Source organism: Petaurus breviceps, unplaced genomic scaffold, assembly GCF_028583685.1.
Source record: "Petaurus breviceps papuanus isolate PSGF00001 unplaced genomic scaffold, PetGlider_PUasm1.0 90865, whole genome shotgun sequence".
Classification (NCBI taxonomy): Eukaryota; Metazoa; Chordata; class Mammalia; order Diprotodontia; family Petauridae; genus Petaurus; species Petaurus breviceps.
The window spans coordinates 441,566-463,933 of NW_027187367.1; the positions used below are offsets into that span (position 1 = coordinate 441,566).

General features: G+C 37.1%; 1 protein-coding gene across 2 annotated transcripts in view; it reads left to right on the plus strand.

The window, feature by feature from the left end:
• The window catches only part of STX8 (syntaxin 8), a 279,491-nt gene that overhangs the window by 74,203 nt on the left and 182,920 nt on the right, over positions 1–22,368 (plus strand). For both annotated transcript variants that reach the window (XM_069073085.1, XM_069073086.1), the window contains exon 6: positions 9,847–9,939. In XM_069073085.1, the coding sequence (XP_068929186.1) occupies positions 9,847–9,939 (93 nt within the window). The remainder of the gene's footprint in view (positions 1–9,846; positions 9,940–22,368) is intronic.

The window sequence follows — 22,368 nt, forward strand, 5'->3', positions numbered from 1 at the left end:
CCATAAGCATCCTCCATTTTCCTGAAGTCTTTTTTACTGATTGCAAAAATTAGAGAATTCCATGCGCTATTTGTAATTTCAATATGACCTAACGTCAGCTGTTCTTGCACAATGTCTAATAGGGCAGTAATTTTTTCTGCACTTAGGGGTCACTGATCCACCCCTACTGGTTTTGTGGTAAGCCATTCAATAGGATCGGCTGTTGGCTGCCTATTAATCAGGGCCTGTCCTGAAAATTTGTCGTGGTGATGATCTTAAGTTGTAATAAAATATCTCTGTCCCATAAAGCCATTGGCAAGGAAGCCAAACAATATGGCTGGAATTTTCCTTACATGCCCTCAAATTCCCAAGTAAGTTTCCTCACACTTTTTAAAGGTTGACTAACTTCTCCTATGCCTTTTATATTTATATCTGATTTTTGAACAGTCCACTTCGGGTCCCATTGTTCCTGATTGATAATGGTCAAGTCTGCTCCTGTGTCTAAGAGACCCTGAATTCTTCTGCCCTCCACATATATATGGAGGGTGGGTCTTGAGGTAATGATTTGAGACCACATGACCTCTGGATTCCGTTTTTTAAATATCTGTTGTTCCTGTTTTAATTGGATCACGGAATTGCTGGGATTCATAATTTTAATTTTAATCATTTTATAATCTTCCCAGTCCTTTTGTTCCACATAGGTTGGAGTGAACTGTATATCCATGTATTCTCCTTCTGAGGTTAAGGAAAGTACCCCCTTGGCAGGAGTAGGAGGAGAACTCCTAAAAAGCACTTCTTTCTCCTGGCCTGGGTAAATGTTTAAAAATTTAACCTCAGGCTGTAAGATGACAGCAGTTACCTCAGAGGTGGAAGGAATCCAAATCGGCTTCCTCTCCTGAACTTTTGGAGTGCCGAACTGAACATAAGTTCCTTCTGTTTTTTGTGGGCCCAGGACTTGGCCCTTGAGGCCGTTTCCTGAATTTCTAAATCTACATTCTGTAGAATGTAGCCCTTATGACATTTGGGGCATTTTGATTTTGGTCATAATTCACTATTACTGCTACTCACTTGACATTCCCTTTTGAAATGACCCACTTTGCCACATTTATAACAATTCTTATTTTGCCTATTCATGGCTGCTTGCGCTTCTGCTATAATTTGTGCTTGAAAGACCATACACTTTACCTCCATAGGTTTTCTAATTAATTGATCCAAGCCTCAGCAGAAAGTGCCAAAAAAGCTTTCTTATGATCTAAATTGCAATTCCCTCTAGCTATTTGTTTTACAAATTCTTCCAATCCCACAGTACTTCCTAAGGTATGCTCAGCTGCTTGTTGAATTTTTGCCACAAAATCAGGAAATGATTCCTCAGGTCCCTGCATGATATTTGTGAAATTGTTTCCTGCTTGACCAGAACTGATTATCTCTTTCCATGCTTGTATAGCACAGTCTTGAATAGTACTATATACTGCCACTGAATAGTCCGTTTGTGTGTTGGGCAATGTATTAGGTCCGTCACCCAAAAGCATGGAAATACTGGGTGCGTTAGGTCCTTCTGCCAACATAAGATCATGTAGTTGCTATGGCATTTTTCCTTATAGTTGGGTTCTCACTGTAAGTAATCCTCTGAGGTTAGGCATATTTTAGCTGTTTGCCTCCAATCATATGGTGTCAAAGCTGTGGCTGCTAAATTTTCCAATAATGACACCATATAAGAAACTGTTGTCCCGTACTCCTGTATAGCCTTTTATACCTCCTTAAGATCTTTTATATTCAATTTTTTTCCATGTTCTGTTGCCCTGGGCATCTACTATAACAGGGTATGCCAACAACTTACAGCCTTTAAATCCCATTTGTCTTAATGACTGTCCTTCCTCTTTCATGAATTTTTGAAAAGGTGTATATAGTTCTGAAACTACAGTGGGACTGCCATTAGGCTTCCCAGCCTTTTCTGTTCCCCATGCAGGATTATAAGGCAGACTTGGGCTGATGTTAAGAGGTTTGGTATTTTCTAGGGGTCTTTTTCCCACAAATTCAGGGGGTGGAGTCTCTTCCTGATCACTGCCTTCACTCTCACCCATGACACTCAGTATTTCTTTAAGACCTGTTTTGTCTGCTAGGCATACTTTAATGACATTATAAATTGCAAATATGGAACCAGAATCACTCTCTCCATTCTTCTTAAAGTAATCAACTAAAGCCTGTCCTACTGCTTTCCAGTCAGGTCCTCTGATCTTAGAGCCACTAGGGAACCATGGGGCTGCCTGATAGACTATTTAAAAAATTTTTTCAGAATCTGTTTCTTAACTGAAATCCCTTTCTTACACACTTAAGCTGTAATATTCTCAGATCTTTTCCTTCATCTTTTAAACCCTTCACTAAGCTTCCTCCCATACTACATCTCTGTGAGGTCTGATTATGAAAAATTGAGCATGTCGACGAACGCCCTTCTAGAGCCCTCCCCTTACCTTGTAAGAAATCCGCTGTCCCTCATATTTCATGTGGGCCCACTTCCTGCCGGCAAATCAATCAACAGTCCTGATGCCCCACATTGTGGGCGCCACTTACTGCAGCCAGTGCAGTTGGTGGGCTAGCGAGTGGTGAGAATAATGAGACGGGGGTATAATCAATAGTCTGTTTATTACAGGACCATTTCATACAGAGCCAAAGATGCAAGGAGCTCATAGAGTTTTTATGCCCCCCCCCAAGAGAATGTAGACACCCCAATGCAGACAATGTAGAAAGATCCTACATCAAAGGAATGCAGATAATATAGAAGGAGCCTCCCTTAATCCTGTTTACTATTTACCCTTGCTTAAGGTTAATTACTTACTAGGGTATTATTCTAGCACCATATCTGGAGGCATAAACAAAAAAGATTACACACCCTCTTGCTATCTGCCAGGTAACCTTTGCAGGTAACTGTATAGTACAGGGGAATATACCTAGCAAGGGCAAGGGACCCCAAAACGTTCCCTTCATAATACAACCTCTTGCTTGTCTGCCCTGTAGCCTTTCAGATAATAATATAGGGAAGGGGAACATTTCATTAGGGAAGCCAAGAAATTTCTGAAAGTTCACTACATTTCTGCAATGGATTTTGAGGTTTTTATGCTGTTGGACTCTTTCACTAATGTGATGCCCATATCAGCTGCTATGAATATGCAGACATATTTCCAGGGTTGAATTGCAAAATGTAACAAACTTTCTTCCTTAAAGATGAAACCAAGATATTTATTCAAATACCAGAAAGCCAGTTCAACCATGGTAACAAAGAAGTTTATTTACATCACAAATCCAGGGAGCTGTAACATCACCAAGCCTTCCCTCCATTAGGCCTTCCCACAAACAAGCTCCTCTAGGTAAAATACCTCCCTCTCTCACTCATGCTAGCTACTCTGCCTCAGCTCTGCCTCTTCCACCCATTCCACAAGGTGCTCCTACATGTGACTCAAGCTGTAGACTGGACCAGAGCTCAATGCAGGTCCTATAGGCCTATTAAGGGGCAGGGAAGATCATCCTATTCCCTTAACATTACAAGAACATGATCAGTTTTTGTGTAGGTGCCATGAACTGCTGAGAAAAAGGTATATTCTTTTCTATCCCCATTCAGTTTTTTCTAAATTTCTTTTTACCTTCTGGCAAGATGAGCAAGCAGAGAGGAAGCACAATCAGACCATAGAATCCTTTTTTGGGGACAAAAAGGATCAAAACATGGAACCAGAAGAAGTCAAAACTCTTTCATCAAAAGCTTCTAAGAAAAATATGAATTGGTAACAGGTCATGGAGGAGCTCAAGAAGGATTTTGAAAATCAAGTGAGAAATATGGAGGAAAAATTGGGAAGAGAAATGAGAATGATGCAAGAAAATCATGAAAACTAGTTAACATCCTGCTAAAGGAGACCCAAAAAAATACTGAAGAAAATAACACCTTAAAAAACAGACTAACTCAGATGGCAAAAGAGTGCCAAAAAGACAGTGAGGAGAAGAATGCCTTAAAAAGTCAAATTGCCCAGATGGAAAAGGAATTTCAAAAACTCACTGAAGAGAATAATCTTTTGCTCTTAGATATATAGTGTTCCAAGATCTGCGGTCCTATAACATCTCTACTTCTAGGTCTTGTGTGATTCTAATTGTGGCACCACCATATTTAAATTGTTTTATTCTTGTTGCTTTTAATATTTTATCCTTGAGCTAGGGGTTTTGGAATTTGGCTAATAATATTCCTATGAGTATTCCTCATAGGATCTCTTTTTAGTGGTGATTGATGCACTTTTTCTATTTCTACTTTTCCCCCTTTTTCTAATCCAGGGCAATTTTCTTTAATTATTTCTTATATTATTGTATCAGGATTCTTTTTTTTTTTTTATCATAACTATCAGTTAGTCCTATTACTTTTATGTTTTCTCTTCCTGATCTATTCTCCAGGTTTGTTGTTTTTCTTATGTTTCACTTTCTCTTCTATTTTTTTCATTCATATTTTGTTTAATTATTTCATGATCTCTTATAATTTTGCTGTCTTCACTTTACTCTGTTCTAATTTTCAGGGTGTCATTTTCTTCCTATAGATTCTGGATCTTCTTTTCTAATTGGTTGATTTTCCTTTCATAATCTTTTTGTTTTTCTTCAGTAATTCTTATTTTATTTTTTTAATTTTTCCTCTATTTCTGTCACTTGATTTTGATTTGATTTGATTTTTAAAATATTGATCTTTTAATTTACTTTTAGTTTACAATATTCAGTTCCACAATCTCTTAAGTTTCAAATTTTCTCACCCTTCCTCTTCTCCTCTCCTCCTATAGCAGCATGTAATAAAATATAGGTTCTACAAATACCTTCATGTTGAGTGTTAGTCATGTTGTAAAGGATTATAACCAATGGGCTGAACAATGAAAAAGAAGGGATGAAAGAAAACAAAACACAAATGAGAGAGAGCAATGGTTTGCTTCAATTCTTTCTCTGGTTGTGGATATCCCTTTCCATCATGAGTCTTTTGTAGTTGTCTTCTAACCTTGTAGTGCTGAGAGCAGACCAGTATATCAAAGTTAGTTGTCACACGTATGTTGTGTCTGTATTTGTGTACAAAGTTCTCCTTGTTCTGCTCTCCTCACTCAGCATTAGTTTATATAAGTCTCTACAAGTTATCATGAAGTCCATCTGCTCCTCATTTCTTATAGCACAGTAGTATTCCATTACATTCATATACCACAACTTGTTTAGCTATTTCCCAACTGATGGGCATCCCCTTGATTTCCAATTCTTTGCCACCACAGAAAGAGCTTTTATAAATATTTTTGTACATATGGGTCTTTTTCCCACTTCTGTGATTTCTTTGGGATATAGCCCCAGAAGTGGTATTGCTGGATCAAAGAGTATGCACTTATTTATAGCCCTTTGGACATAGTTCCAGATTGCTCTCCAAAATGGTTGGATTTGTTCACCACTCCACCAACAATGTACCAATTTTTCCACATCCTCCCTAGCATTTATCATTTTCCTGTTTTGTCTACTTAGTCAATCTGACTGGTGAAATGTGGTACCTCAGAGTTGTTTTGATTTTCATTTCTCTAATCAATAGTGATTTGTAGCATTTTTTCACATGCTTATAAATGTCTTTAATTTCTTCCTCTGAAAACTGCCTGTCCATATCCTTTGACTGTTTACCAATTGTGTCATTTGATTTTAAAAATCTTTTTAAAGATCTTCTATGTATTCTTTTTAGGCAGGTGACCATTTGACACTACTCTTTGGGAGTTTCTTTAATATCCTCTTTAGAAAATGAACCCTGCTTTTCTCTGTTCCTATAATACCTTTCTATGGTTGGATTCTTTCTCCTTTCCATGTGCATATCTTTTTTTTTTTTTTATAAGCAATCGGGGTTAAGTAACTTGCTCAAGGTTACATGGCCAGTTATTTCTGGGTGTGGTGCTAAGTATCTGAGCCCAGATTTGATCCCCAGGTCATCCCAACACTGGAGCCGGTGCTCTTACTCGCTGAGCCACCTGGCTGCCCCTACCATGTGCATTTCTTGTGGCAATAGCTTAATATTTATAGTCACTTCTAGCCTTGGATTCTAGGGGATGGTCTTTTTTGCCCCAGGTCTTCAGTTCTCCCCTCTTGTCTGGAACCTAAACTGCGACCTTTAACCTCCTGTAAGTTCCCACAACCAGGGGTTTTCTGCCCAACTGTTTCTTGGAGTGTGTTGATTCCTTCTCTTCCCAATTGCCCTGTTCTTTGCAGCACAGCTGCATCTGGTGTTTCTTGTCATCCTGAGTGTCATCCATTCTCTCAATATTCCCTGGCTTGAAATTTTCTGACCTCTTTTGCCATGTTCCCAGAATCCTCTGACTAGTTGATTCTTGGTTGTAATCCAAGCTCTTTTGCCTTCCAGAATATCATATTCCAGGCCCTGCAGTCCTTTAATGTAGAAATTGCTAAATCCTGTGAAATTTTTTCTTTCTGGCTGCTTTCAGTTTTTTCTCCTGACGTGATAATTCTAGAATTTGGCTATGATATTCCTTAGAGTGTTCATTTTGGTTTCTTTTTCAGGAGATGATTGATAGATTCTTTCAATGATTATTTTACCCCCTGGTTCTAGGATATCAGAGCAGTTTTCCTTGATAATTTCTTGAAAGATGCTCTCCAGGCTCTTTTTTTGATCATGGCTTTCAGGTAAGCCAGTAATTTTTTTTTTTTTTGAGAGGGGAAGGTAGGGCATTTGGGGTTGAGTGACTTGCCCAAGGTCACATGGCTAGGTTTTTTTTGTGTGTGTGGGTGTTAAGTGTCTGAGGCCAGAACCAAACTTGGGTCCTCCTGACTCTGGGGCCAGCGCGTTACTCACTGCTCCACCTAGCCACCCCTAGACCAATAATTCTTAAACTTTCTCTCCTGGATCTATTTTCCAGGTCATTTTTTTCCAATGAGGTATTTTACAATTTCCTCTTGTTTTTTCATTCTTTTGATTTTGTTTGAGTGATTCTTGATGTCTCATAAAGTCATTGACTAAATTTACTTGCCCAATTCTAATTTTTAACAAACAATTTTCTTTATTTTTTTTAAATTAAAATAATTTTTTTTAAAGTTTTGCTTTTTGGAGTGCTGAAAGCAGGGCAATGGGTGTTAAGTGACTTGCCCAAGGTCACATGGCTAGTTTTTTGTTAAGTGTCGGAAGCCGGAGTTGAACTCAGGTCCTTCAGGACTCCAGGGCCTGTGCTCTATTCACTACACCACCTAGTTGCCCCAAGGAATTGGCAGTTCTAAGCGTGAGGCACAACAGAAAAAAGGACTGATGGAGATAAGACAGTAGCATCAAAACTGTTTAGAAGAAAAACCCTGAATAGATTCCTTAAGCCTTAATTTCATTAGGAATACTGAGCCTAAATAAGTATGAGGGCCATGAATCAAAGAATAAAATCCTAGAATAGACAGAAAGCCTAAATTAATAATGAATTTGATGATTAATAATGAAGAGAATGATAGCAAAAAGTACTTTTTAGAAAAAAGGTACAGTATGAAACCTAAAAAACTAAAACAAAATAATTAAAGAGTAGGAGAGGAGGATTATTCAACTGAGAAGAAAAAGAGAGGGGAAGAATTAAATAGCTAGATAAAAGAAAAAAAACTGATAAGCAAAACTAGGGAAAGGGGCAACAAAATGAAGGTAATGGTTATCTTAATAGTGAGGGAATGATAGCTGGTGGGAATAGGATTGCCTTAAAATGATTAAATTAAAATGAACTGAAGAGATAAAGCACTATGTTCACAAGGGAAGAGGAAAAAATATCCTCATTTGGGAAAAATTTCAATGTTGGATGAAACTGGAGGAAAAAATAAGCCTAACTGTTAACTTTAAATGTGAATGGATCAAACAATCCTATAAAACAAAAAAGAATGACAGATTGGATAAAAAAAATTCCACAATCAGATGCTTACTAAAAACAGATTTTAAAAATCTAAGTTTGAGTCCTTCCTTCAAGTATCCTTTATTGTTGATAATGTTTTTTTTTCTGTGATTACTTAAAGTTGTATTCAACATTTTTCTTTTGTATCTGTTATGAGGTTTCTATGCCTTAGGAAATGAACAGTTTTTGCAATTGTTCCATGCAGAGCTGAGAAATGTGTAAAAATGTGTGTGCTTTTTGATTCCCACTTAATGGGAATCAAAAAATCAGCTAGTTGACTGAATGGATAAAGTGCTAGACCTGGAGTCAGAAAGACCTGAGTTCAAATTTGGCCTCAGTTACTTATTCACTGTGACTCTGGGCAAGTCATTTAATCTTTGCTTCAGTTTCCTCATATTTAAACCTCCCATGGTTGTTTTGGGGATCAGATGAGATAATAATTGTGAAGTGCTTAGCACAATGTCTAGCATGTTAAATGTTAACTATTACTATTATTAGTGACCACCATAGATCTATTATAACTAATTCATATAAAATTTTATTCAGGTCCCTAACTTCTTTCTTATATATCTTTTTATTGGAAGAGTGAAATTTTGAAGGACACTTGTCTCTCCCTTGTTATGAGATAATCAATTTATTTAGTCCCCTTTATCAAACTACATTTATGTTTTCTGTTCTTTTTATCAGGAATCTTTGAAAGTTCTCTATTTTATTTAAAATTCACTTTTTTCCTTATACAATTATACTTAGTATTTCAGGATTAGTTTTTGTTATAAATCTTTTTCTTTTGCATTTTGGAGTATTGTATTGTCTTGTGTGAAGTTGACTGTTGTCCTTTAGTATATGAACTCTGTCTGGCTGCTAGTACTATTTTTCTTTGACCTGAAAATAAAATTATTTTAAAAATTTGATATGAATATTTACTTAGAAAACTCTAGAGAGTTAACTAAAAATTAATCAAAGCAATATTTTCATCAAATTTGTAGGTTATAAATTAAATTCACAGAAATCATTAGTATTTTTTAAAATTGTCAACAAAATCCAGCAGGGGACAAAAAGGGAAAATATCCATTTAAAACAACTACAGAATGTATAAAATATTTCGAAGTCTACCCACCAATACACATATTAGAAATCTCTGAACACAATTACAAAATATTCTCTGCAGAAATAAAGATATTTCAATAACTGGAGGGATATTAATTGGAGAAAAATTTGTTGGCTTAGTAGACCAAATGTATAAAATCAAAGTGGCAATGTTACCTAAGTTAGTTTACTTATTTAGTGCCAAAATCATTCAGATTACAAAGGAATATTTTATGCACCTAGAAAAAATAAATAGGAAGAAGGCTGGATTTTGGGGGAAAGTTAATTCTATTTCAAATGTGATGAATATGAGATTCCTAAAAAGATATTTACATCCCTCAGATTAATATTTAAAATTGATACACAAATGGCCCTTTGAAAAAGTGTTATTGGTGAATTAAAACAGATTCTTAACATGACTGTCAAAAATAAAATGATGATTTTTCTTCTCTAGAAGTAGACAGGATAGATGCATACATTTTGGAGGTGATGGTTAATAGTCTTTTCTAGGCAATGGCATAAAATTCTTTATTTCCTCATAGTGTGTTCCTTTCTTTTTCTTTCTTTTTCCTTTTCCTTTCCTTCTCCAAGGGAAGCATCAGTAAGAGGATAGTACTCATCCTTTTAGAACACTGAAACAGAAGTATAATTCTGTCTTTGGGTTTCATAGCTTAGACCTTTGCTATAGGAGAAACCATTTTATATTTATCCTTTTGGTATTTCAGTAACAAAACTTTCTTGGATGAGACCCAAGATGAACATATGTCATACTGAGAAGATTTCAGTGTTACATATATATCTGTTGTTTTACATCTGGCAGGTCCAGTTTGTATGTTATGTCAGCTGTATACTTAATGATTTTTCCATCTGTTTCTTTTAGAACAAGATGCCGGCCTTGATGCTCTGTCCTCAATCATAAGTAGGCAGAAACAAATGGGGCAAGACATTGGGAATGAGCTTGATGAGCAGAATGGTAAGATTGTGCTTTTGTATGGCATCAATAGGAAAGAATCAGTATTTTGAAGTTAAAATGTATGGCTGATTATTTTTGATAGATTGATATAGTTTAATGCAACTCTGTGGTTTTTTTTTTAATAAGAAATAACTTTATTTGCTAATAGTTAAGAAATGTATGTTAACAATGTTATCAGATAATAACTATGTTAACCTTTTGTATATGATGGAGATTGATATCTGAAACTCGATTTTGTAAAACTACTCAAAATATTCTTTGTGATTTCATTTTCTTTTTAAAAAAAATTTAAAAATTTATTTTAGTTTTCAGCATTCATTTCCACAAGATTTTGAGTTCCAAATTTTTTCCTCATCTCCTCCTTACCCTCTACCCCAAGATGGCAAACGTACTGATTGTCCCTTCTCCCAGTCTTCCCTCTCTTCTGTCTGCCCCCTCCCCCCATTTCTCCCTTACACCCTTTCCCTTTTCTTGTATAGCAAGATGGATTTCTATACCTCACTACCTATATATCTTACTTCCTGGTTACATGTAGAAACAATATTTTAACATTTGTTTTTAAAACTTTGAGTTCCACATTCTCTCCCTTCTTTCCTCCTCACCCATCTCCATTGTAGAAGACAAGCAATTCAACATAGGTTATACATGTGTAGTTATGCAAAACATTTCCATAGTAGTCATATTGTGAAAGATTAAGTATATTTCCCTCCATTTTATCCCTCCCTCATTTATTCTGTTTTCTCCTTTGACCCTGTCTCTTTTCAAAAGCATTTGCTTCTGATTATTCCCTCTCCCAATCGGACCTTCCTTCTATCATCCCCCCCTTTATATCATTCCCCCCCTACTTTCCTGTAAGGTAAGATACCTAGTTGATGTGTATGTTATTCCCTCCTTAAGTGAAATTCAATGAGAGTGAGGTTGACTTATTCTCTTTCACCTCCCTGTTCTTCCCCTCCATTGTAATACCTTTCTCCTTTATGTGAGATAATTTGCCCTATTCTTTCTCTCCCTTTTTTCCTTCTCCCAATATATTCCTATCTCACCTCTTGATTTTATCATTTAGATATCTTTCCTTCATATTCAACTCACCCTGTTCCCTCTGTGTATACATATACATACACATATATATGTATGTGTGTAAATATCTCTATCTGTCTACACACACACACACACACACACACACACACACACACACACACATTCCCTTCAACTATCCTAATACTAAAAAAAGTCTCATAAGGTACAAATATCGTCTTTCCATGTAGGAATGTAAACAGTTCAGCATTAATAAGTTTCTTATGATTTCTCTTTCCTTTTTACCTTTTCATGCTTCTCTTGCTTCTTGTATTTGGAAGTCAGATTTTCTGTTCAGCTCTGGTCTTTTCATCAAGAATGCTTAAAAGTCCTCTATTTCATTGAATGACTATATTTTCCCCTGAAGTATTTAGTCAGTTTTACTGGGTAGGTGATTCTTCGTTTTAATCCTAGCTCCTTTGACCTCTGGAATATCATATTCCAAGTGCTTCAGTCCCTTAATGTAGAAGCTGCTAGATCTTGTGTTATCCTGATTGTGTTTCCACAGTACTCAAATTGTTTCTTGCTGACTACTTGAAATATTTTCTCCTTGACCCTGGAACTCTGGAATTTGGCAATAATATTGCTAGGAGTCTTGTTTTGGGGGTCTTTTCCAAGAGGTGATTGGTGAATTCTTTCAATTTTTATTTCCCCCCCTGGTTCTAGAATATCAGGCAGTTTTCCCTGATAATTTCTTGAAAGATGATGTCTAGGCTCTTTTTTTGATCATGGTTTTTGGGTAATCCAATAATTTTTAAATGATCTCTCCTAGATCTATTTTCCAGGTCAATGGTTTTTCCAATGAAATATTTCACATTGCCTCCTTTTTTCATTCTTTTGGATCTGTTTTATAATATCTTGATCTCTCATAAAGTCATTAGCTTCCATTTGCTCCAATCTAATTTTGAAGGAATTATTTTCTTCAATGAACTTTTGAACTTTCTTTTCCATCTGACCAATTCGTATTTTTAAGGCATTCTTCTCCTCATTGGCTTTTTGGATCTCTTTTGCCATTTGAGTTAGTCTATTTTTTAAGTTGTTATTTTCTTCAATATATTTTTGGGTCTCCTTTAGGAAGTTGTTGACTCATTTTCATTATTTTCTTGCATCACTCTCATTTCTCTTCCCAGTTTTTCCTCTACTTCAGTTACTAGATTTTCAAAATCCTTCTTGAGTTCCTCCATGACTTAGGACCAATTCATATTTTTCTTGGAGGCTTTCGATGTAGGAGTTTTGACTTTGTTTTCTTCTTCTGCTTCTATGTTTTGATCTTTTTTGTCATAAAAGAATGATTCTATAGTCTGATTTCTCTTCCTCTGTTTGCTCATTTTGCCAGCCAATTACTTGACTTTTGAGTTCTTTGTCGTGGTAGAACTCTGCTTCCAGAGTAGAGAATGTTATGTCCCAAATTTCTGGGGTTTAGGCACCTGCCTCAGAACTGTGAGGAGTATTGCCTCTCCACTGCTGCCATAAGCTCTGCCATACCAGTGTTCCTCCTCTCCCCAGGACCACCACACAACCTGTAACCGAGATCCATGAAGGGCAGAGCAAGAGAATTCTACCTCAGTGCCAACAAAGAGATTTCTGCAGTTGCCCTCTGATCAGCTGCTTGGTCGCCCCACCATCTGTGGGCCTGGAGCTCTGGAAGCAACTGACCCACTGCAGCTGCTGCTGCTGCCCCCAGGGGCAGGGGTCGGACCACGCTTTTCTCTCACCCAGGTCCAACAGAGTTTTCCCAGTGACCTCATCCTTTCTCTTTACTGTGTATGGATTGAGAAGTCTGGAAACCTCCGTAGCTTCCAGTGATTCAGTCCCCTGAATTCTGCTCTGGCCTTTTTGTGTCACTGGTCTGTGCTGATGTGGTTCACACGGTTCTCCACTCTACTCCCAGCCCAGTGCAACAGACCCTTCCTTTCAGCTTGTAGGCTGACTTTAGGTAGAGATGTATTTGAGTATCATTTTTAGGGTTCTACTGTAGCTCTAAAATTTGTCGAGAGTAATTTTTTATAGTTATTGGAGGTAGTTGGAATGCAAGCTCAAGCATGTTCCTACTTTTACTCTGCCATCTTGGCTCTGACCCCTGTTATTTCATTTTCTATGTAAGTTAGGTAAAAATATAAACTGATACTTTATATTTTACAAGCCGAACAAGATGGCTATCAATAATGTGAACTCCATTTAATATGTTTTTGTTTTTGTTGGTTGACATGGGTTTTATTTAGATAAAATGTTCCCAAATATGTTGCTACTTTTACAAATTACTAATACAATTTTTGACTCTAATGAAGTATAATTTCCAGATCATGGGAACTGTACTCCCTGTATTCTGCTATTCAAATGACATCTGGCTAAGCAGTCTGGATTTTTGACATTGGGCCAAGCAATCAGATGTTGACTGAGACTGTTGAGTAGAAAAGGAAATGAATGATTCACAAATGAACTATAAGTTGCTGATAAAGACTAGAATTGGTAGAGCTTTTTTTTTTTTTTAAGGCAGCAAATACAAGTTTCCATAAATCTGCTCAATCATCATCTCTATATTCTTGTGATTATTGGGGGAGTAACTCTTATTTCACAAATTTCTTTTGAGTGTGATACATGAAGCACCAGTAAGCAACTGAAACAAATAACTGTTAAATTATGTGGTATAGACTAAATGTTGTTTAAATTCGGAGGAACTTGTTCATAGTAATATCAGAAAGACATGACTTCATTAGGGAAAGAAGTGGTGGAATATGAAAAAGATTTAGAATTTTAGATAAATGGAAGTGTGGATGGAGGACATTTAAGGGAAAGGAAAAATGCAAGGAAAGGAAGAGATGTATGAATGAACTTGGTGAACTTGTGAGTTAGTTGGATCACATGAAATTAAGGTGGGTGGGGCAGATTGTAGATCTTAAAAATTAGATCATAGGATTGTAGATTTAGAGCTGCAAAAGACCTTAAAGGTTATCAAATCCAAGTACCTAACTTTTAAATAAAATCTACTTATTTTTTATTTTTAGTTTTCAACATTCACTTCCATAAGATTTTGAATTCTAAATTTTTTCCCCTTTCTTCCCCTTCCTCTTCCTAAGATGGCATGCAATCTGATATAGGCTCTACATATACATTAATATTGAACATAATTTCACAATTGTCATGTTGTAAAAAAGGATTAGAATCAATGAGAGAAACCATGAGAAAGAAAACACAAAAAGCAGAGAAAATAGTATGCTTCAATCTTTATTTAGATTCCATAGTTCTTTTTCTGTATGTGGATAGCATTTTCCATCAGGATTCTTTTGGAGTTGTCTTAGATATTTGCAAGAAGAGTTAAGTCTATCAAAGTTAGTCATCTCAGTGTTATGGTTACTATGTACAATGTTCTCCTGGTTCTGCTCACTTCACTCAGCACCAGTTCATGTAAGTCTCATTTTTCTGCGCATCATTTCTTATAGAACAATAGTATTCCACTACATTCACATACCACAACTTGTTCAGCTATTCCCTAATTGATAAGCATCCCCTCAATTTCTAATTCTTGACTACCACAAAAAGAGCTGCTATAAATATTTTTGTACTTGTGGGTCCTTTTCCCTTTTTTATGATCTCTTTTGGATATAGACCTGGAAGTGGTATTGCTGGATCAAAGGGTATGCAGTTTTATAGCCCTTTAGGCATAGTTCCAAATTGCTCTCCAGCATGGTTGGATCAGTTCACAAATCCACCAACAATGCATTAATGTTCCAATTTTCCCATATCTTTTCCAACATTTATCATTTTGTCATGTTAACCAATCTGATAGATAGGGTGTGGTACCAACTCCAGAGTTGTTTTGATTTGCATTCTTTAATTAATAGTGATTTAGAGAATTTTTCCTTATGATTCTAGTTAGCTTTGATTTCTTCCTCTGAAAACTACCTGTTCATGTCCTTTGACTATTTATCAATTGGGGAATGACTTGTATTCTTATAGATTTGACTCAGTTCTCTATATATTTTGGAAATGAGGCCTTTATCAGAGATCCTGACTGTATTTTTTTTTTGAAGGAGGAAAAGCAAGACAATTGGGGTTAAGTGACTTGCCCAAGGTCACACAGCTGGTAAGTGTGTCAAGTGTCTGAGATCAGATTTGAACTCGGGTCTTCCTGACTCCAGGGCCAGAGCTGTATTCATACTCTTCTCACCTTAGCCACTTTGAAACCCTGTTTTCCTTCAAAGCTGAGTTGAAACACTACCTTCTTCATGAAGATTTTCTTGATCTCCTTATAGATGTTAACTCCTCTCCTCTATCATCTTGTATCACGTTAAAAAATATACGTACATACATATATATGAATATGTATACATACAAACACGTTATGACTCTGACTAGATTGTAAATGTTTGAGGGCAGGTACAATTTGTCTTTCATCTTTGTTTACCCAGAACTTAGATTGCCCTGTAGGAGGTACTTTATTGATTGATTATTGTGGGAAAACTTGGAGGTTTTTCTGGTTGTTTTTTGTTTGTTTCAGTTCTGTTATAAATGAGCTGTCTGAGTTTATGTCATTTATGCCAACATTTCTATCACTTTGAATATATCACTTAATCTTTTAGTTATTTATTTTTGGTTTTCAACATTCATTTCCGCAAAATTTTGAGTTACAAATTTTCTCCCCATCTTTCCCCTACCCCTACTGCAAGATAACAAGCTAATATGCCTTCCCCCAATCTGCTCTCTCTTATATCCTCCCCCATTCTCCCTAACTTTCTAGTAGGGCAAGATAGATTTCTATACTCCAGTGCTTGTATATCTTATTTCCCACTTGCATGTGAAAATCAATTTTTTTAAACATTTTTTTTTTTAAACTTTGATTTCCAGATTCTTTCCCTACTTCCCTCCTTACCCACCCCTGCTGGCAAGACAAGTAATTCAATATAGGTTGTGCATGTGCAGTTATGCAAAACATTTCCATAGTAGTTATATTGTGAAATACTATATTTCTCTCCATCCTATCCTGCCCCCCACCTATTCTGTTTTCTCCTTTGACCCTGTGCCTTTTCAAAACTGTTTGCTTCTAGCTACCCTCTCCCCCAATCTGCCCTCCCTTCTATTATCCCCTTCCTGTAGGGTAAGATACCCAATTGAGTGTGTATGTTATGAATATATCACTTAATTCCTCTGGGTTTCATCTTCCTTATTTGTAGTGAAGTCTAAAACAGATGGCTTTCATGGATTCTTTAAATTCTATACTTCTCATACCCTAAAACTCAGTGTGAAGCTTAGGACTTTCCCAATCAAGTTGTCTTGCCCTAGTTCTAATTATAACTCTTTTGATACTATTACTCAAAATACATTTGAATTGTTGGATATTTTGCCTTATCATTCTTGCCTTTTAAAAATCAAATATGTGCAATTGTGGTAGCTTTGGCATATTATATGACTGTAATAATTGCAGAAACTATTATTTAATCATGGCTTATTTAAGAAAATAATTGAATCCACCAACTGGAGATAAAATTTCCTCTCAAGGGAAGTGTAAAGTAGGAGTAGAAAGTTATAATCCAGTATAAGCTATTATTTCCTAGAAAACTATTGCCAAGAAAACCCATGACCTTAAAACAACAAACTGCTCAGTGTTCCTTTCGCTTACAGATCCACTAGGTATTGGTAGAAAAGTTGAATGAAATAGTTTCAGAATCTGCGAGGCTCTTGGTAGGAAGTGATGTGTAGGTCTGATATACCTTGGGATAAGACTTGTGATGCTAAAGATCTAGCCTTCATAAAGAATTACAGGCACGTAGAACAGTGGATAAAGTGCAGTGTTTGGAATCAGGAGTATCTCAATTAAAATCCAACCTCAGTCACTTACTAGCAGTGTGATCCTGGGTAAATCACTTGACCTCTAGGTTTACCTCACTTTCTTCAACCATAATAGCCCATATCTCACAGGGTTATTGTGAAGATGAAGTGAGATACTATTTATAAAGTATTTAGTACAGTATTTGGCACATAGCAGGTGCTTCATAAGTAAATACCTATTCCCTTCTTCTCAAAGTTGGAAGGCAATTCATTGGCAATCTAGTCCAACTGGAATTTCCTCTGGCCAATTCCAAATTCCTAACAATGCCTATGCTTGAAAATTTTCTATAGGGAAGAATAGCTGTCTTTCAAGCTCAAATTGTTTGCAAGTTTTTATTTTCATCAAGGCTAAATTTCCTGCTTAGTAATTTCTACCCATTGCTCTAAGTCCTGATGTCTTTAACCAAGCAGAATGACTATAATTTCTCTTCCAAATAATAGTCTTTTCAGATACTTAAAAATGAGACTATCTAGACAAAAGGAGGAAATAGATGAGGAGTTAAGCAAACAAGATAAAAAACCTGACACAGAGGCATTCCATAGTAGAGTTAAGCTTTCAGTTATCTTTAAAATTTGCAAGAGCCCTCTTTCTGCTAGAGGTAGAATTGCTCATAATTTCTTGACTAGCCTTACTGATACTTTTATCTTTCAAAAGATGGAAGAACTAATAAGGGGACCTGTACTCAAATCTTGATCTCTCTTCCGAATGTCCCTTTCATTTCTCCAACTGCCTGTGAGATCTCTTCACCTGGATATTCCACAGGCATCTCAAACTCAATGTGTCTAAAATAGAACATATCTTTCCTTCTATGCCCACTTCTAATATTTTTGTCTAGGGTATACCATTATTCCAGTCATCCACTTTCTCTTGTAAGATTATCAGCTCTTCTTCCATATAAAGCCTTTGACAAACTGGACCCAGATTATCCTTGCTGATTACTTTCACTCACTACATGTTGTCTGATCAGTCACCTGTTCTTGGAAGTTTTATCTTCAGAACATCTCTACTATCTCACCCCTTCTCACTACTTGTATCACAATTCATTGTAATAATAGTCTAGTTATAATAATTGTCACTTTAATTTCTTTCTTCTCCATTCATTCTCTCCACAGCTGCCAATTGATATTTCTGAAGCACAGGACTGACAATCACTCTCTCATTCAAGAACTTCATTGACTTTCTTTTGCCTTTCAGATAAAGAACAAAGTCCTCTGGTTTTTCAATCCCTTTACAGGCTGACTTCAGCCTATCTTTCCAAGCCAAGTTGATAATACATTATTGCCATTCACACAGTCTATGTTCCCACCAAATTAGCCAGTGCCCCATTTTCTGTACACAATACTGTATATTCTCTGCTTTTGCACAGATTCTCCTCCATGCCTCATATGCTCTTCTTCCTCCATATAGTTTCTCCGCATCCTAACTGTATTTATTTGTGGACAGGCCTTTTATTTATGTAATTGGAGTTATGTTTTCTTGTATCCTCCCTGTCCCTAATATTCTCTGTTATGACTGTCCACAAAATTGTCCCTTATTCATACTTATGAAAGATATAATTTCCTATTCTCCTCTGCTTTTCAAATAACATAATTTTTATATTTTTATTTCCTCAATTCTTTGCATATTTACTCTACCACATAAAGATGGTGGAGTAAGAGAGGAAATCACCTAAACTCTCCCAAAATTCCCCTCCAAATAACTATACAACACTGCCTCAAAATGGATTATTGAATGGTAGAACCAACAAAAAGATAGGGTAAAACAGTTTTCCAACCTAGAACAACTTGGAAGGTCATCAGGAAAGGTCTGTCTCACTCAGGTAAAAGGGAAGTGCAGTCCAGGGCAGGCAGTGTCCGGACAAGCCAGCAGCAGGCAGTGTCCAGGCAAGCCAGCAAGAGGCCCTGAGCCCTAGGGCAATTAAGTGACCAGCAGCAGCAGACCTTACATGGGCCCCTGCATAGCACAAGTTGAATGGCCAGGCCCCCCATAGCCCAAGTGTAGCACCAAGCCCATTATGGGCCCTGGCAGAACACACTAGGTGAGCAGCTAGAAATCCATGCCCCCACTCCCCCCACCCTCCAAGCCCCAGCATAAGACTAGAGGCCCCACTGTGGCTCAGCACAGCACCAAGTGAGCAGCTGGGTCTCCCATGGACCCTGGCTCAGTACCAGGTCAATGGCCAGTTCCTTCTACTACCCTGGTGAGTGGCCAGGTCTTCTTCAGCCTGAGAGCAGCACCAGGCAACCATTGGCTCTGGTGCAGCTCCAGAACAACGCCCAGGTCCTCTTCCTCCCCCCTACCCCATTGCATCCTCTAGGCAGCATCAGTGCTTGCCATTCCACCCTGCCTCTGCCCCCTTGCCATGGCCCTGGAAGAGCACCAAGCCTCCTGTGAACCTGGCTTAGTGTTAGGTGAGTGACCAGACACCCTGTGGCACCTGCACAACACCAGGAAAGCAGGGCCAGCAGTCCTTGGCACAAGAAGATTGAAACAGTATACCCTCCACCCTAGAAGCAGAGCTCAATTTTAAAAGTAATGAAAATAGATTGGAAAAAATGAATGAAATAAAAACAACAACAAGATAAAAGGACCTGACCATAAAAGGTTATTATGGTGCCAGGAAAGATCAAGACAAACTTTGAAGAGGACAACAGTGCAGGGTGGCTAGGTGGTGCAGTGAATAGAGCACCGGCCCCGAAATCAGGAGGGCCTGAGTTCAAATCCAGCCTCAGATACTTAACACTGACTAGCCGTGCAACCTTGGGCAAGTCTCTTAACCCCAATTGCCCTGCCTTTCGCCCTTCAAAAAGCCAAGAAAAAAAGAGGACAACAGTGTCAAAATGCCAACCTGTAAACCTCAAAGAAAAATGTGACTTGGTCTCAGGCCCAAAAAGAACTCCCAGAAGAGCTCAAAAAGGATCTTACAAATCAAATAAGAGAGAATCAAAGAAGAAAATTGGGAAGAGAAATGAGAGTGATGCAAGAGAATTATGAAAAAAGAGTCAATAGCTTGATTTTTAAAAGGGAAAAAAGTACAAAAATTTACTGAGGAAAACAACTCCTTAAAAAATAGAATTGGACTCAGATTCAATCTAGCTCAGCTTTAGTCTAGCCCACTTGTCAATACAAGCATCAGAAATGCTTAGGCTCTTTAAGGATCTATGCAATATGGTGAAACTTTAATAAACTTTGTTTTACTTTCACTGGAAAAAAAAAGTAGAATTAGCTGAATGGAAAAAGAGGTACAAAAACTAACTGAAGAGAATAACTCCTTAAAAAATTAGAATGGACAAGCGGTAACTTACCTCATGAAACATCAAGAACCAATCAAATAAAACCAAAAGAATGAAAAATAAAAGAAAATATGAAAAATTTCATTGGAAAAAACAAATAACCTGGGAACTGGATCCTATACTGATTATTATTGAACATGTTCACTTCTCCCCCTGCCCCCTCAACCCTCTCAGGAAAAAAGACTTATTCTCCATTCTGAGTTCTTTTGTTTATCTATAAAGAAGTAGGCAGCATATTTTGTAATTACTCTTCTGGAGTTATGGTTGATCATTACACTGATTAGAGTTCCTAATTCTTTTAGAATTTTTTGTTTTGTGCTTGTATAAGTTGTTCTAGTTCTGTTTACTTCATTCTGCATCAGTCATATAAGTCTTCTCAGGTTTTTGGGTTACCATCACCTTCATCATTAGTTACAGTACAAAAATATTTCTTCACATTAACTTGTTCAGCTGTTCCTTAATTTATGGACACCCATCCAGACTCCCATACTTAGCAACATCCAAAAGAGCTATAAATATTTTTGTATATCCTTAAGGTTTGTTTTTCTTAGGACTAATCCCTCTCAGTCCACTCTCTGCCTTCTCACTTCTGCCTTCTTCCCTCTTCCGTCTTCCCTCCCCCTTCACCTGTTCTCTTCCTATTTCCTTGTTGAATGAACGAATTATATATTCTTCCCTCCTTTGACCAGTTCAAATGAATGAAGTTCAAGTCTCAGCTGTCTCCCCTTTGTTTTGTCTCCACTTTTATACCTTTTATGTGCATGTTCCCTAGCTGTTTTTCTTTCCCCCCGATATTTTTTTCTTTTCCTCATAAGACAAGTTGCAAGCCTAATTATAGATTCCCTGTGTGAACCTTGATAATAGGATTCAAAAGGACACATGTAATGTCTCTCAATATTAGAATATAAGCAATTTATCCTTATTTGTTCTTTTATCATTGTTTGTGTTTACTTTTTTATGTTTCTCTTAACTCCTGTGTTTGAATTTCAAAGTTTTTCCACATCCCTGGTCTTTTAATCAGGACTTTTTAGTCCTATATTTCATTAAGAGTTCATTTTTCCACTAGAGAATTAAATTCAGTTTTGCAGGTAATTTATTCATGGTTGTAAGCTTGTATTCTTTGCTTTCTATATTATCTTATTCATAATGCTATACTCTTTTATATTATTGCTGAATCATTTGTGATTCTGACTTTGGCTTATTGGTACTTGAATTCTTTCTGACTACTGTCAGTATTTTTTTTTTAACCTGGACACTTAGATTTTGGTTTATAATTTTGCTAGGAGTTTTCATTTTGGGATTTCTTTGAGGAGATAGCTAGGAGAGTTCTACTTTGCTGTCTGGTTCTAAGAGATCTGGAGAGTTTTCTTTTAAGCTTTCTTGAAATATGTTGTAATGGGAATTTGAAGATCTTCCTTGCCCCTTGTAATGGGAATGCAAATTTGGAAGATCTTCCCTGCCCCTAGGCTAAAGTGCACCAGAAGCCTGGGGAAGGAGGCTTGTTTTTCAGTAGATACTTCTTGATTGGCCAGTGAGTCAATAAGGTTGTTACATTCTCTGAGCCAGGAGAAGGCTATATAAGCCCTGATGTGTAGCTTTGTTTTGGGACTCACTTTGAGAAGTGTTCTGTAATTTGATCTGAATTCTGGGAAGCCGTTGTTGAGAGTCCCCCGGCTTTGAAAAACCCAGAATGTGGAAACCCAGATGTTGACTGGGTATGGATGTAATGGTTGGACAGTTTGGAAATCTGTCTACTTGATGTTTCTGTCTTGATAATTATGCCTGTATACTTTGAGGTTCAGGGTGCTGACCTTTTCTCCTGAACAAGGTAAACGATATATGTCTGACTGATTAAAGTAAGCTTGTTAACCCATTTTGAGTTGCTTTCCTTTAACAAAGCAGATCCAAGAACCTGTGGTAGCTGCAAACCCTGAGGACGCTTGGGGTGCTTGCTGCTACACCCCTTAATAGACCTAAGGGGAAGTTTGAAGCTTCCCTTTTGTGAAGATAAACTCTGCCCCCTAGAGTCCACAGGAAGCTTCTCTGATGTGAAGATAATTTCTTCCCCTGATAGCCTGAAGGTAGTCACATGGAGCCTGTGGTGGAAGGAGTTTGATGAGGAGAAGCAGAGCCCACAGATAATCTGGTAAAAAGCTAGTCAGACAGTTGGAGACAGTTGGGGACAGAGGAGCTTAGGCAAAGAGATAGAGTTTTATGAATAAATACTGATCTTGT